The sequence below is a fragment of the Cyprinodon variegatus genome, unplaced genomic scaffold, assembly GCF_000732505.1.
Source record: "Cyprinodon variegatus isolate N-32 unplaced genomic scaffold, C_variegatus-1.0 Scaffold73, whole genome shotgun sequence".
Classification (NCBI taxonomy): Eukaryota; Metazoa; Chordata; class Actinopteri; order Cyprinodontiformes; family Cyprinodontidae; genus Cyprinodon; species Cyprinodon variegatus.
In genome coordinates, this window is record NW_015150526.1 from 1,352,625 (window position 1) to 1,366,016 (window position 13,392).

Below are 13,392 nucleotides of genomic sequence, written 5' to 3' on the forward strand. Positions count from 1 at the left end.
ACTGTGTCTGCATTTATCACGAAGGAGTGCCAGTAATGAAAAGAGTCCTGTGCTCCCAGTGGCACCCCGCTTCTTACAATGGATCAAAACCCATTTTTTGTTTAACAGATTTAATGATATTTTTTTTTCCCTCCTTTATTCTTTTTTTTTTAGACAAACATTTTAACTGTACATTGGCAAATACTGTATAAGATTGTAATATACCTGTAAATAAGCAACACATGAGGAAATTCTATGTACAAAGAAGATTACCTTTTCTTTATTTGGACACAATTACCAGCAAAGAACACAGAGGTTTCTTTTAAGTTCTTTCACTGTTTCTGTAACTTCTTTTTTTTCTTCCTTCTTCTGTAGTGTTTTTTTTCTGACAGCGTGGCTGAATCGAAAGTTCAGAACAAGTCAGTCAGTGGGAAAACGCTCCGACGATAATTGGCGGTCAGGCATTGTTCTGTGCGTCATGCAATCCTTGTTCTTGGTCACGGCACTGAGCTCTGCCACGTTAGCTGCTGTGCTGAGTCAATGTGTGGTTCTGCAAAACATACAAAAAATGCAGGAGAAACATTATTACTCAAAGCAAATGCACCCTTTTCCTGATATGTATATATATATATATATATATATATATATAAAGATGAGAGAGAGATACTGTAGAGTCAGCAAGGTTTTAAAGTTGTAGTTTATTTAGGATAATAGGCTGTCAAACTTGCTCCTTCAATTGTAAATTAACAGCAAATAACAGTTGTGTGACATTTGATGTGTATCTTTTTATGCCTATTTGAGTTACACTCCCTATACAATTTCAACAGAACATTATTTAGAATATTTCAAACCAGCCTGTTTCCAGTTCTGATCTAACCACATCATTTAGCACAACTGACAGATTGTTTCCTACTCCCAGTCAAAGCCTGCCACCATGACAACAAATCCATAACAAAGCCCTGACACACCTGATATAAAATATCTTCCTTGGGGGTACCCCCATTTAATGAATGTACTATAGATGTATCCTGTAGATGAAAAAAGTTAAGAGGTACAGTTGAGACCGCTGATGATTTGATCCTCCACACTTTTGTGAGTATATTTTGCTGCACAGTTAACCATGACACCATCACAAGGTACGAATCTAAAACTCTGTTAGGCTGTTTCATTGAAGTATATGCATATGCACTCACACACAAACAGATACACAGAGTTGAGAGTGGGGTTGTAGTGGGGCAGCTGTGCCAGATTCTTTAAAGGGAGCGTGGACCAGGGTGTGTGTAACGGGTGTCCCTGGTGGGCTGAATCCAGGTCATCTTTTGAAGTGACTGCTAATCCCTTTAATGCAAACTACATGCCCCACTTGCTGTGCTCTGTTTAAAACATGGCCTTGGACTCTCTAAACTGCCATTGACTAAACACACCTGTCACACAGTCATCATCCCACATGCATGCAGAAATACACAAAGATCACAGTGGACTTGTCCCTTTTTGATTTCACACATGCAATCACAGGCCGATTAATCAGGTGCACCTGTTAAATTGCTTTCCAACAAGTGAAACCAGCCAATCACAAAGCAGAAACTCCATGTATATAGGCATTTAAGTTGGAATCAAGTTTACAGGGGTCATAAGTAAAGAGAAAATGTCTGTTCAGCAGATATGTGTGTCTTGTTTTGTGGACAAAAGCAACCAATGTATGCAAGATAATATCTGAACATACAGCATGTTGGACCTACTGAGTTCTTTTTGAAGGTATTGCATCAAAAGACCATAGAAGGCGACTCCTGTCAGGCAATAACATTAAACTAAGGTTTCGATTCACAAAAAGCTTTTTAAAAAGAGACAACAACTAATTAAAAGACGTAACCTGGTTCAGTGAGTAATTTAATCTACAAGGTCCAGATGGTAGGGTCAGAATTCAGCCTAAACAGCATTAATGCAGGGATCCATAACGCCTGGTACCCATGCTTCAAGCTTTTGGCAGGGGTGTGATGATCTGGGGGAATATTCTTAGCACAATTTGGGGCACAGGTTAAACCATGACTATTTCTACGACCTCAGTATACCGATCTTCTGATAGCTACAACCATCATGATACTGGCTCACTACCAATGGGTTTCCTGACAACGTCAATGAGTTCATTTTAATCCATTGTCCTCCACAGTCACTGGTTTAATTACTATTACATATTTCCCCCAACGTTGGTGAAGCGGTTTACCAAAGTAGATACCTTCAATACGGTTGATACTGAATCCCTCAGGCAGGACTGAGAGGTGGCTATTAGCCCCCCCCCCTTGAATTCGCTCTTTACGCTTTTACCATTTCAGCTGCCTCCACATAAAGCATTTAAACACCTCAACAGTTTTCCTTTTAGCCAGCGTGATTACATCCCGACAGGTGGGGTAATAAGCTGTTTGACGGGGAGCAGGACTATGACCCCGGTACAGGTTAACGCAGCTCTCCGGTGTCCTTTTTTTATAGGAGGAGGCTCCTGGACAGCTCCTCCTGCTTTCCTCTCCCCTCTCTTGCTGAAATAAAGCTCCTTTAAGTGAGTCTGGGAGGAGACTCCCTACGGGATTCTCCCTCTCTCTCCTCACCTCACCTCAACCCCCTCCTCCCCTCCGGTGAAGACATCCTTGGTGTGGCTGAGGAGGGACAGGAGCACGGCAACCTTATTAATGAATGCGGCCCATTACCCGTCAGGCTGGCTCCTCAGTGACTCCCAGAAGCCCCTGCAGTACGTGACTTCAAATGGCAGGATATTGACACGGGAGGAGAGCAAAGCAGCTAGAACTGACTGTGTGTGTGCATTTGTGTGTGTGTGTGCAAAAGAAAGAAACAGAGAGAATTTGTGCTCAACTGAGTGTGCATGCCTTTGTGTGAGTGTGTCAGTCCATCTAGGTGGGAGTGTGTGTCAGTGTTCCTCTGTCTGGACCCCAAAGGAATGTAGCTCCTTGGATATAATGTAGGGCTCGTAACAGCTATTAGAGGGGAAAATAACGCCTCTGGGGAACGCACCCCCCCCTGTCTGAATGTCCCAGCTCCGCCTGACACACACTGCATTCTACCTTTTTCCTTAAACATGCCAGGAGTTTTTACACTGAGGGCTTTCTCAAGGACGGTGTTAAACGACTTCAGTGGCTGTGGCAGCCATGCAGACTAAAGGGAAATAGAAAAAAAAAAAGGGAGAGGAAAAAAAAAACGTTCAGAGAAAATGAAACTGATACCTTTATCTCTGAGGATATTGAACTCTGCAGAGTAGCTATAAACTGTTCTGTGTATAAGTACAAAGGGGTGGAAGAGAGGGAAAGGGGAGGAAGGAAATCCGCTTTCCAATCTTTATCCTTGTCGAGTTCTTCAAGTTACTTCTGCACAATTGGTGGGTGCCCTAAATACCTACAGCGTGCAGCCCCAAATTAGATACCACACATGCAGTTAACTTCTTGCTTTTTGTAAGAAAATGAGCAAAATGTCCACTGCACCCGTAAAGAGGATGTCACTAATGGTGTCACACTAGAATTGCGGCAATTTAGGATTAGTTGCCCTCCATTAAGCCTTTTAGCTCTCATCCTAACTCCGATTCTATTCCCCCTGAAACTCTGCCATTCCCCTTATCATCCATTTCCCTCCCTTATATTCAACCCTTAATCTCCTCCTCGATCCTTTCAACCACCTGCTGGCCACACAGGCCTGCTGTAGTTACCAGCAGTGTTCTGGTAAACCGTAGCAACTCAATTCTACACTAAATTAAATTTTGCGCTGATCGATAACACACACCCGCCTTGGCCTTCTGAGGAGCAAGCACCCCTTTTCTCCTCTCTCTTCTTCGCACATCTAGGCTCCATGCTATCGCTAAACCAAGGCTTTCATCTGATTACATCACCCCAATGCAGCGCCCTCAGGGGTAGTGGAAGAGGAGGGAGAACACCCGGCAGGGGTCTGGTGTACCCATGCAAACAGGTGCAACGTGTCTTCAGGATTTAAAGCTGCTGCAGAGGGGGAGGGAGGGTGTAATGGGGAACGATTGGTGAAGGAGCAGAACCCAGGAAAGAGCAAGTCGGCTAGGGAGCTGATTTATTAACTAATCATTCTTTATGTCATTTCCCATTCCTCTGGTCTCCATCGATAGTGCACGGTCTCCAGTGAGGCAACAGAGGTGCATCTCTTGCATCAGCTCTGCAGAGAAAGGCCACTGGACTCTGAGACAGAAGCTTCTTTCATCTGATCCTGCTGTGTTAGAGAAAATCTTTAAATTGTCCACGATCATAGAGAGCAAGATGTTGTGCTTAATCCTTATCTTAAAGTTTTAGCATTATGGTAATATCTGATGAGCATGTTAAGTGTATTTTTCTGCTCTCTCTATCTGGTGTAACTTTAAAGCCAGATTTTATTGAGTGGTTGGAGACCTAGCTGTGCAATAATGACTTTTTAAACCATGGCCTTTTCACGGTTTCTCGAACAAATAAAGCCGTTTGCACCTTAAATATACGCAGAGCTAACTGGTGAATTGAACGGAATGTGTCCCATTATGCAGCTTTTCTTTTCTACAGCAATCTATATTCTAAGGAATATGTTTAAAATTACACCCTGCATAAACTTGGGACATACCTGTATATTAGTTACATTGATATTATAAAACTCTCTAATGTAAAGCCATTTCAAAAGAAACAAAATTATCAGGTGTCATAAATACTCAAAGGGGACCTCTGCCATCTTATTAACTTGATTTTTTCAGAAACGCATAGAATTTTTACACTGGTCTACTGACAAAAATAAGGCAATTTAGCTTTCCCTGGGTTTTTTTATCTGCCTGCAATTTTATAAGCAGCTGTATCACCGTCTACTTCGTCATGTATGCTGTTCCTGGGTCTAGCTTGGAAGCTACATCATGTCCATCAGGACAGACCAAGTCATCTATGTTATGAAGTCACAGTTTTTTATATATATTTAGGAACAAAAAATACAGCTGTGCTCATAGACTGTTCCAGCATATTCATAAAAAATCTAAACAGCTTGGATCAGCTGGAAGGGTGATCAGCTAGTGTATTCCACGATGTCCGAGGTGTGGTAAGGTAAAACCAGTGCATTATTTTACTACAGTAGAGCCCTGCTTTTAAATATGTTGTGAAAATATTCTAGAAAATTTCTGTAAGGTTTGAGGTCAGGTCAAGAGCCTTTTTGGAATTTTGCAGCAGAAGGGCATGGATTAAAACAACCTAGCTTTTTAGAGCCGTAGACTACACCATTTCCAATTAAGAGGTAGAAATACATTTTCTAGTTGAGGGACAGTTAACCGAGTTAAACCTCTACAACAATAATCTAAACCCGACCAAAACCACAAACATCACTCTTAGTCAGTGAGGATTTTCCATATAAGGCTGATTGAAAACACCAGTTTCTTGCCAGCACTACTCATGGGCGTGCTTCCATGGCAACACAGCACCAGGTGACCTCAATGAAAAGGAAATAGTGATGAGAACAGGAAAAAAAAACGTAAAGTTGCAATGATAAATTAATCTTAAGGTTAAAACCTTCCCCAAAAACATTTTAAATGAGAGAAAACGCATGTATACAGCGCCTGTTAGTCAGGAAATCCCTCATAGTTTTACTTTTTCAAAATATGTCACCAAAACACTAATTTTTTTTTCAGTATTTGGAAAAAGAAAAAATTGAGGAAAAGAGGAGTGTTACATTGCTGCTTTGTACTTTAATGGTGGGGTGAACTTGCTGTCCAGTATTGACTCAGTCCTTTGTTTGTTCTTTCTATATAGCCGACCTGTCCACTGAGGGATGATCCCTCTCGTCTCTGACCCTAGGCCAGTCTTTCTGCTGGCTCGTTTAGCCAATGAATAGAACAAAAAAAATCATATAAATAAGTAAAACAGCAGCTGGCATTCTCCACAGTCATCACTTATCGGGCCACGGGGAGGGCTGACCCAAAACACTGTTGCACCACAACCAGACCAGTCTCCTTGGTAACAGACAGTCTTGTTTGAGGGAGGTATCCAGGGAGTCATGGTCATACTGTAACAGCACTAGGCGAGGAAGGAGATGACAACAGCAATGGATTTCACTGTATTCCATGTAGTCATACTGAGCTGCTATAAAAATACATCTTGAATCCATAACGTTTGAAACACTTTGAGACATCGACGCACTCGGAGCCAGCACTTCTGAGGTGTAACCGGAGATGACGGCACAGCGCCTTTTTTTGTGGCCCAACTCTTTTGTACCTCCAAATGATACTCATTACCCTGTCAAAGTAGACAAGTGAATGGTACTAGAAACACACTATGCAGTGATCCTGCTGTTTGACTGAGGTAGCAAAACAACTGCTCAACTGCTGTGTTATTATGGGGCCTCATTAAGTGAGGAGAGAGTGGGAGAGGGGAGAGGGAGCATAGATGGAGAGAAGGCCAGTGATGGGGAGAAAAAACGGAGAAAAGGAGGAATAGAAAAAACACAAGAGAGCGATACAAACTGTATTGTGAGGTGATAGCAACACACAGATGCCTTTCCAGCCAAAATGAAGACTATGACTAAAGAACCCAATTAAGGGCTTTCTTAGGGGAACCATCTTGGGAGGGGGATGGGTCTTCCTGGGACACGAGCCCTGGGCTACATCCTCTAATTAGACAGAGCGAGGGGGGAGGATCTCTGCCTGTCACTAGGAGGGAGATGGGGTCCGTGGGGTTCCGCATGTCAGTCCCAGAAACAAAACACAATTACTTTCACATTTAACCACTTCAGACAGGGACAGACTTTGACTAGGGATATTAGAGCGCGCCCCTGCTTTTCAACTGCAAAGGCAGTCATAGATGGGAATAAAACCTTGCATTTTCATGCTAATACAAGATACAGTGGATTTTCTATTTTACCAGTCAAGAAAAAAAAGGTCTTCTAACTGATACATCTAGTAATGTTGTTGACATTTAAAATGTCCCCACATTGGAGTCCCCAATTATTTTAGCTGAAAAATGTGAAACACTTCAAACATGGAACCTGTAAATACAAAGGATTATAAAGAAGATAGTGGATGAATGGATGGATGATGGATGGATGGATGAGTGGATGGATGAGTGGATGGATGGATGATGGATGGTTGGGTGGATGGTTAGATGGATGGATGAAGAATGTGTGAATGAATGATGGATGGAAGAATGGTTGGGTGGAGGATGGATGGATGGATGGTTGGATGGATGGATAGATGGGTAGGTGATGGATGGATGGATGGATGGGTTGATAGATGAGTGGAGGATGGATGGATGGATGGTGGATAGATGGATGGTTGGATGGATGGATGGATGGATGGATGGATGGATGGTGGATGGATGAATGGTTGGATGCAAACATCTCAAAGGGTATAGCACATTTCTCCTTTCAAAATGTTCTTGATTCAGCTGCATTAAAAGGCTTTAAAGCATGAATGTCCTGCCCAGGTTCATACCAAAGCATTTAAATCATACTGAAGTTCAGATTATAACCAGACAAACGCAAAACCTTTATTTAATTTTTGGTTAGTTTATTTTTTTAGTTTAATTACCGGTGTACTTTGGATAAATGCACTTCTGTATGACCTGCTTGAGTTAATAGTTGTGAACTACTAGGTGGAATATGTTCCTTCAGGCCTTTCTAGAGGAGATCTTAATTCCTGGTTCCATCAATTAAGGAAAATCTTCTAGGTTTTAAAGCCGCAAAACAGCACAAGGCAATTACGCCACCATCATGTTTAACTGACAGTATAATTTTTTTTTGTTTTATACTGTACAAGTTTTAGGTCAGAACTAATAGGAGGCACACCTTCAAAATTAAGTTTTATTTTGTCCGTCTCAAGGATACTTTTCTTGAGGATCAACAGGATTAATCTTTTTAAACATAACGCAGCATCTGTGCTTGGATCTCTCTTATGGACGGTATTTATGTGCCTCTTTTTGAATATGTTAATGCTCACTGTAGCCAAAATGAAACTTGCAATGTTTCACATTGTTCTTCTGGGTTCTTAAGTTGCATTCTGAATCAATCAGTGCATTCTTGTAGTATTTTTGTTAGGCTTATCACTCTTGGGAAGGTTCTCCAATGTTTATGTGTTCTCCATTTGAGGAAAATGTTTCGCACTGTGGTTTTCTAGAGTGCTAAAACCTTTAAAATTGTTTTGTGATGTTTTTCCAGACAGAGTTATTATTTACTTACTCATTATTAATTTCTTAGATTTTATCTTGGAAAATAATGTATTACTACATGAGATATCATATCCAATTCACTTTGCGAGACAAGCTTGATTTAATTGATTCTACAGGCCTGACAGTTACCAGTCCTTGCTGTGGATAGTGAAACTGAACGCAGCCAATTCAAAAAGTTTAATCTTAGTTAATTCCTAAGTTAACAAAGTATGATGCCAATACCTTAAGATTATCTTTGTTTTGAAATTTTTATATTTATGATCTGGAAAATTTAAATTAGCCTCTAAGCAAATACAGAATAAAATTTGAAAAAAAAAAAACCCAAACAAATATTTTGAACAGCACTGTAGGATTTCCTTGTTGTTCATTAAGGTCTTTTCATATTTTTTAATGCTTTTGAGTTCAGTTTCTAGTTTTTTATTGTGTTCAGCTCTCTGTACATTTAGTAATACTTCTGTTGAATCAGTTTGTTTTTTCTCCCTAGGCTGATGGTTTCTTTATGTCTAAGTTTAGTTCATAAATGTAATTTGTTTCCCTTCTTCAGTCTTCTTGTACTTTAAGTTAAGTAAGTTCCTGGTTTTACATTGTTCATTGCTGGACTCTCCCATTAAACTGCCTGACACCATTCTCATACTCAATTTCCTCTCCTACAAGTGTCTTGTTGTAACTCTGTATTTTTTGTTTTCATAAAATCGTATTAATTTATGTTCCTCCCTAAATTAACATTTAAAAACAAAATTATTTAGTCAAATCAATTTTGTAAGCAAAGTGAAATACGATGAGCAAAGCACATTGTAGTGAATAAATCTGAGAAAATGTTTCCATTTCACCAGAACAAGAAGTAATGGCATTTCAATTATAGTAACTGTCCTTGCAATAATGCAGCAATAAACAGCAGGAGAAAAATAATGGAAATTTGTTTGATTCTTAAACCACCAAAACTCACTTAATAAGGTATATGAAAGTGTGGACATTTTTATCATGATGCAGCAAACAAAACTTTGCTATAAACCATGTAATGGCCAACACCCCAGGCTATGTCGTTGTCTTAATACCTTTCTTGAGATATTTTCCAAGTCTTGGTCTTGTAGTATTACGGTAATCACAGTACAGTTATACTCAGTCTTGTCATGGTCTTGGACATCCTAGAAACAAGTTTGTTTCTTAAGACTAGTCAAAACACAGCTGCACCTCCCCTATTATTCTGCATGTAGACATAAAACATCAGGCTGCAACCAATACAGAAAAATTTCAATGTTGCCACCCTTGCTCTTCTGTGTCAGGGACAAGAGGATAAGAGGGATGTAAAAGGGAAGGGAAATATTTTCCAGTGCAAATATATTGATGCATCTAAAACACACAGAAAGAAAGAAATTTAGATGCATTCAAGACACCCACCTCCCTCTTCTATTTCTTTTGCCTGCAGCTAATGCCAAGTCAGTTAATGCTTACCTGGGTGGATTTAATTTTCAGAGTTTTCACATTTTTGACTGTTTGCTTTTTAATGGTTTGTCAAATTTGTTGGACAAGTTGCATGCAGTTGAAAGTTCAAGTTTTGGCTCATCAAAGCTTTGTGGCAGAGAACCTGACTGAAAGGTTTTATTGCATTACTATCTATATTATACATTAAGTTGTTAACTACCATTATTTTGATTAGAGTATTGCCCTTGAAAATGGTCTCAGCTCCCTTGACATATTGATCGCGTCTTTGCCTTGACAAGCTCTGGTCTCGGTCTCAGACTATGTGGCCTTGACTACAACATTAGCTTACATACAGGCTTGATTTCACATTTCATTACAGGAGTTAGAAGGAATTGTTGAGATTGGATTAAAAAAGTCAATCTTAAAGTATTTGTTTTTGTGACATATTTGAGATTATATGGAAATATGTGTTCCAAGCTGTATTTAAAATAATTTTGTTCTCCTCCTCCTCCTTTATCAATCTTAAAAATCCTCCATCTGCCATTGTGTTGCCTTTTGTGGGTTTTACAAAGGCTACAGTGGAAAGGAATTTCCAGGAGTTCAGCAGCTGATTTTGATTATTATAGTCAGAGCAAAAACAAACTATTTACCTGCCACCTATGAACAAAAACAAAGATTTCAGTTCTTGGAATTTTGTAACAAGCTTGAGTCAGATATCTCTGTCAAAAAGAGATATCAGGGGATAAAATCCGGAAATGCTAATTTTTTGTATACAACCACTCTTTTTGTTTTCCCAAATTGAAAAAAAATAATGCCTCAAAATCACAATTTTCATGTTTGTTTTTTTTAAATGGAGAAAGTTAAACTTCAGCATTCTTAAAATATGAAGGCCAAACTCCAGCAGGAATAACTGATCTAACGCTGCTTACTGTGTATGCCGTTAAATTCTGTTAACCAAAAAACAAAATAAGTACAGACAGAAAATTAAACCTGCGTGACTTTCCTTGAGAAACGCTTCAAATTGTTTTTTTTTATCAAAGTTGCAGAAAAAGTCAACCTAGTAAAGTACAAGAGACACGTTTGAGGAAAGGCTTCGGTGAAGGATTCAGGCGCAGTACACTAAGCGTCTCCTCTTTGTTTGGATTTAACTTTCCCCAATGGTGCAACAGAGGAAAAAAAAAAAAGACAAAAAAGAGAGGAGCTCAAAGGCTTCTGGGAGTTTTTGTCATGTCTCCCTCCAGACATTGTGTTTGCATGCACATATCAGACCCTTAGAGAGATAGAGACAAAGGCAAATACATAGAGCATGCACACAGATGTATATCCACAAACAGAGGCTCATATATACATGCCGTGCAAAAGACAATATCCTCCCAGGATCATTAGGTCTGTCATGCTGTCTAATTCTGATCCACCTACAAAAGTAGAACACAACTATTGTGATAAACATCACAAGTCATCTAAGGTGGTATATGTGCTTGTTTACAGCACGCAGCAGTGTGTGCAGAGCGGTACATAATTATAAATAAGCTTAAATATTAATGATTGTGCCTCACAAGTTTTTTCCCCCCCTCCTAATTCACTCCTGTTTCATTTTGTCATGCTGCTGTTTGAAACAATGCCAGAAATCCAAGAACCTGGGGTGATGAAGAAGAAAACAAGTTGTCAAATGAAAGGAAATATAAATATATATTTGCCACTTTCAAATGTGTGAAGAGCTGTCACACTTGGCAGACAAGACATTCAGGAAGAATTTGGTCTTTGAGAGCCACTTGGGGACAAATGCATAAAGCGTTGCTTTTGTATGACACATTAGGGACTCGGGGCAGTTAGGGCATTTTCCGGGGCATACTTTAAAATTAATAATAGAAAAACTTCTGGGGAATTAGGTCTCCTGCGTCAAACTTAAGAACAGCTTTGAAAGGCAAAGGAAGGGAGAGAAAAGAAGTGTCTAAAATGTCATTTTTGGGAGCCGTCATTTGAGAAATAAGTAAAAGTAATTCAATGCATTTTAATGTTTAAAGAACCCACACTGTTAGTGTTTTTGCCACAGCTCTCTCTGAGTATCCCTCTTCCCTTTTCCATTCCGTTCTTTCTGCCCGAAACAGACATTATGACAAACATAGCTGTTTACGCTGACCTGGTGACCATGAAACCTATAAATATGCTTAATTAAAACCACTGAATTGGTCACAGCTTGGCAATAATGGCCATCACACAGGGAGCGAAGAATCTCATTTGTGGAGGGGCGGGTTAAAACATGATGCAGATGTGCTCTTGTCACTATCAGCTCTCATTAAAGCCGGGTTGCTTTACGTTGTCTTTCAATGAATGTTTTGTCAAAAGGAAAAAAAAGAAGCTCCAATTAAGGTATGTGTCCTGAGTGTAACTGAGTGGAGAAAGAAGCCATTGGGCACCCCAGTCAAAACCCTTTTCTGTTGATCACAGCAAGACTCAACTCATGACTTACAATCCTGTGCGGCTTCCAAGAATACAGGGAAATCGGATGACAGACGGATAAAATATGCAGCAACCCAAAAGGAACGAGGGAATTTTAAGCTGAAAATGTTGCCAATGCTGTTGTGCAACTTCTTGTCTCTTCTTTGGAGTAACATTTTAAAATGATCCTCCCGATTGCAGACATTGGGTAGTTTCTGCAAGACTGGAGTACAACAAATGTGGATTTTTCACACACATACCAGTGAGCTGCACTTATAGAAATACCTGAATAAAGTTGTGGCCAAGACTGTGCATCTATCAGTTAACAAATCTGGTTAATTAATACATCCAGGGACAAACGTTGGTTGATCTATTCCTTGAGGCCACCTTAAATTCAACAGCATCTAAAACTAATAAAGGGAAATTTTACATTGTATTCATTAGAAAAGCCATTCAGACGTTTATTATGCAGGACAGGAGGGAACATAGGGAGATTGGGTAAGAGGATATACTGTGACTTAAGAGGTGGACAAGAATCAGAGGTCAGCAAGACATTGTTTGAGAAGCTGAAATGCCCTAAAATCAGCTGAAAATGAAATGACTACAATTCACTTCATATTTTACTTTAATAGGGTGAAAGACAGAGATGAGCAAAGTTGAGGCCGCACAAGGGTGTGAAATACTAAAGGAGAGCTGCCTGCAGAGTTTAAGGTGGAGTAGTACAACAGTATGCGCATCTCACTGCTTATTTTTTGTTGGGGTAAAAAAGGCAACAGAGAGAAATCCAGGAAATAGAAAAGAGGAGGAAGAGAGATTTTCTCCACTGGACTCTGAATTCTGGGGCACGCAGACCCAGGAGTGAGTCAATCTGGTCAGTCTGAGGGGGGCAGCTGGGCGGGGGGTCCTGGGAGGGCTGATTAGACGGATGCTCTCCCATCATCCATCTCGACAGGATGGTGAAAATTGGCTAGCCCCTCGCAGTGTAGAGTTCATGGGGGGAGGATGCGGAGTGGTGCACTGGATACCTGTCACAGCCTTTGGTCTGTTTCAGGATCCCAGCTGCAAATTAATAAAATATCTTCCCTGCTTTCCTTTACCTGCCATGGCAGCTCTCTGTTTCCTTGCTGTTTCCTCTCCCCAGCTTGCACCAGCCCTTTGACCCTTCCCACTACTGTGAGATATGAGGGTTCTCAGGTAGCCAGCAAGTGGGCCAGCGAGTCAGAGAGGATCAGGAAGAGACTCCAAACTCAGGCCCAAGCAAAGACAGGATTCTCTTACTGCTTGAAGAAACTTTCTGTTCAGAGAGACTGACAAAAAAGCAGCCATATCAAGTAGATGTCTTGAGGGGTAATGGTTGGGAAATGTTTTA

At 40.3% G+C, this 13,392-nt stretch overlaps 1 protein-coding gene across 9 annotated transcripts in view; it reads right to left on the bottom strand.

Moving 5' to 3' along the window:
* Positions 1 to 365: 365 nt before the first annotated feature.
* Positions 366 to 13,392, bottom strand: part of znf521 (zinc finger protein 521) — a 123,477-nt gene continuing 110,450 nt past the window's right edge. For all 9 annotated transcript variants that reach the window (XM_015372518.1, XM_015372520.1, XM_015372526.1 and 6 more), the window contains one exon: positions 366 to 529. In XM_015372518.1, the coding sequence (XP_015228004.1) occupies positions 500 to 529 (30 nt within the window). In that variant the 3' untranslated portion in view covers positions 366 to 499. The remainder of the gene's footprint in view (positions 530 to 13,392) is intronic.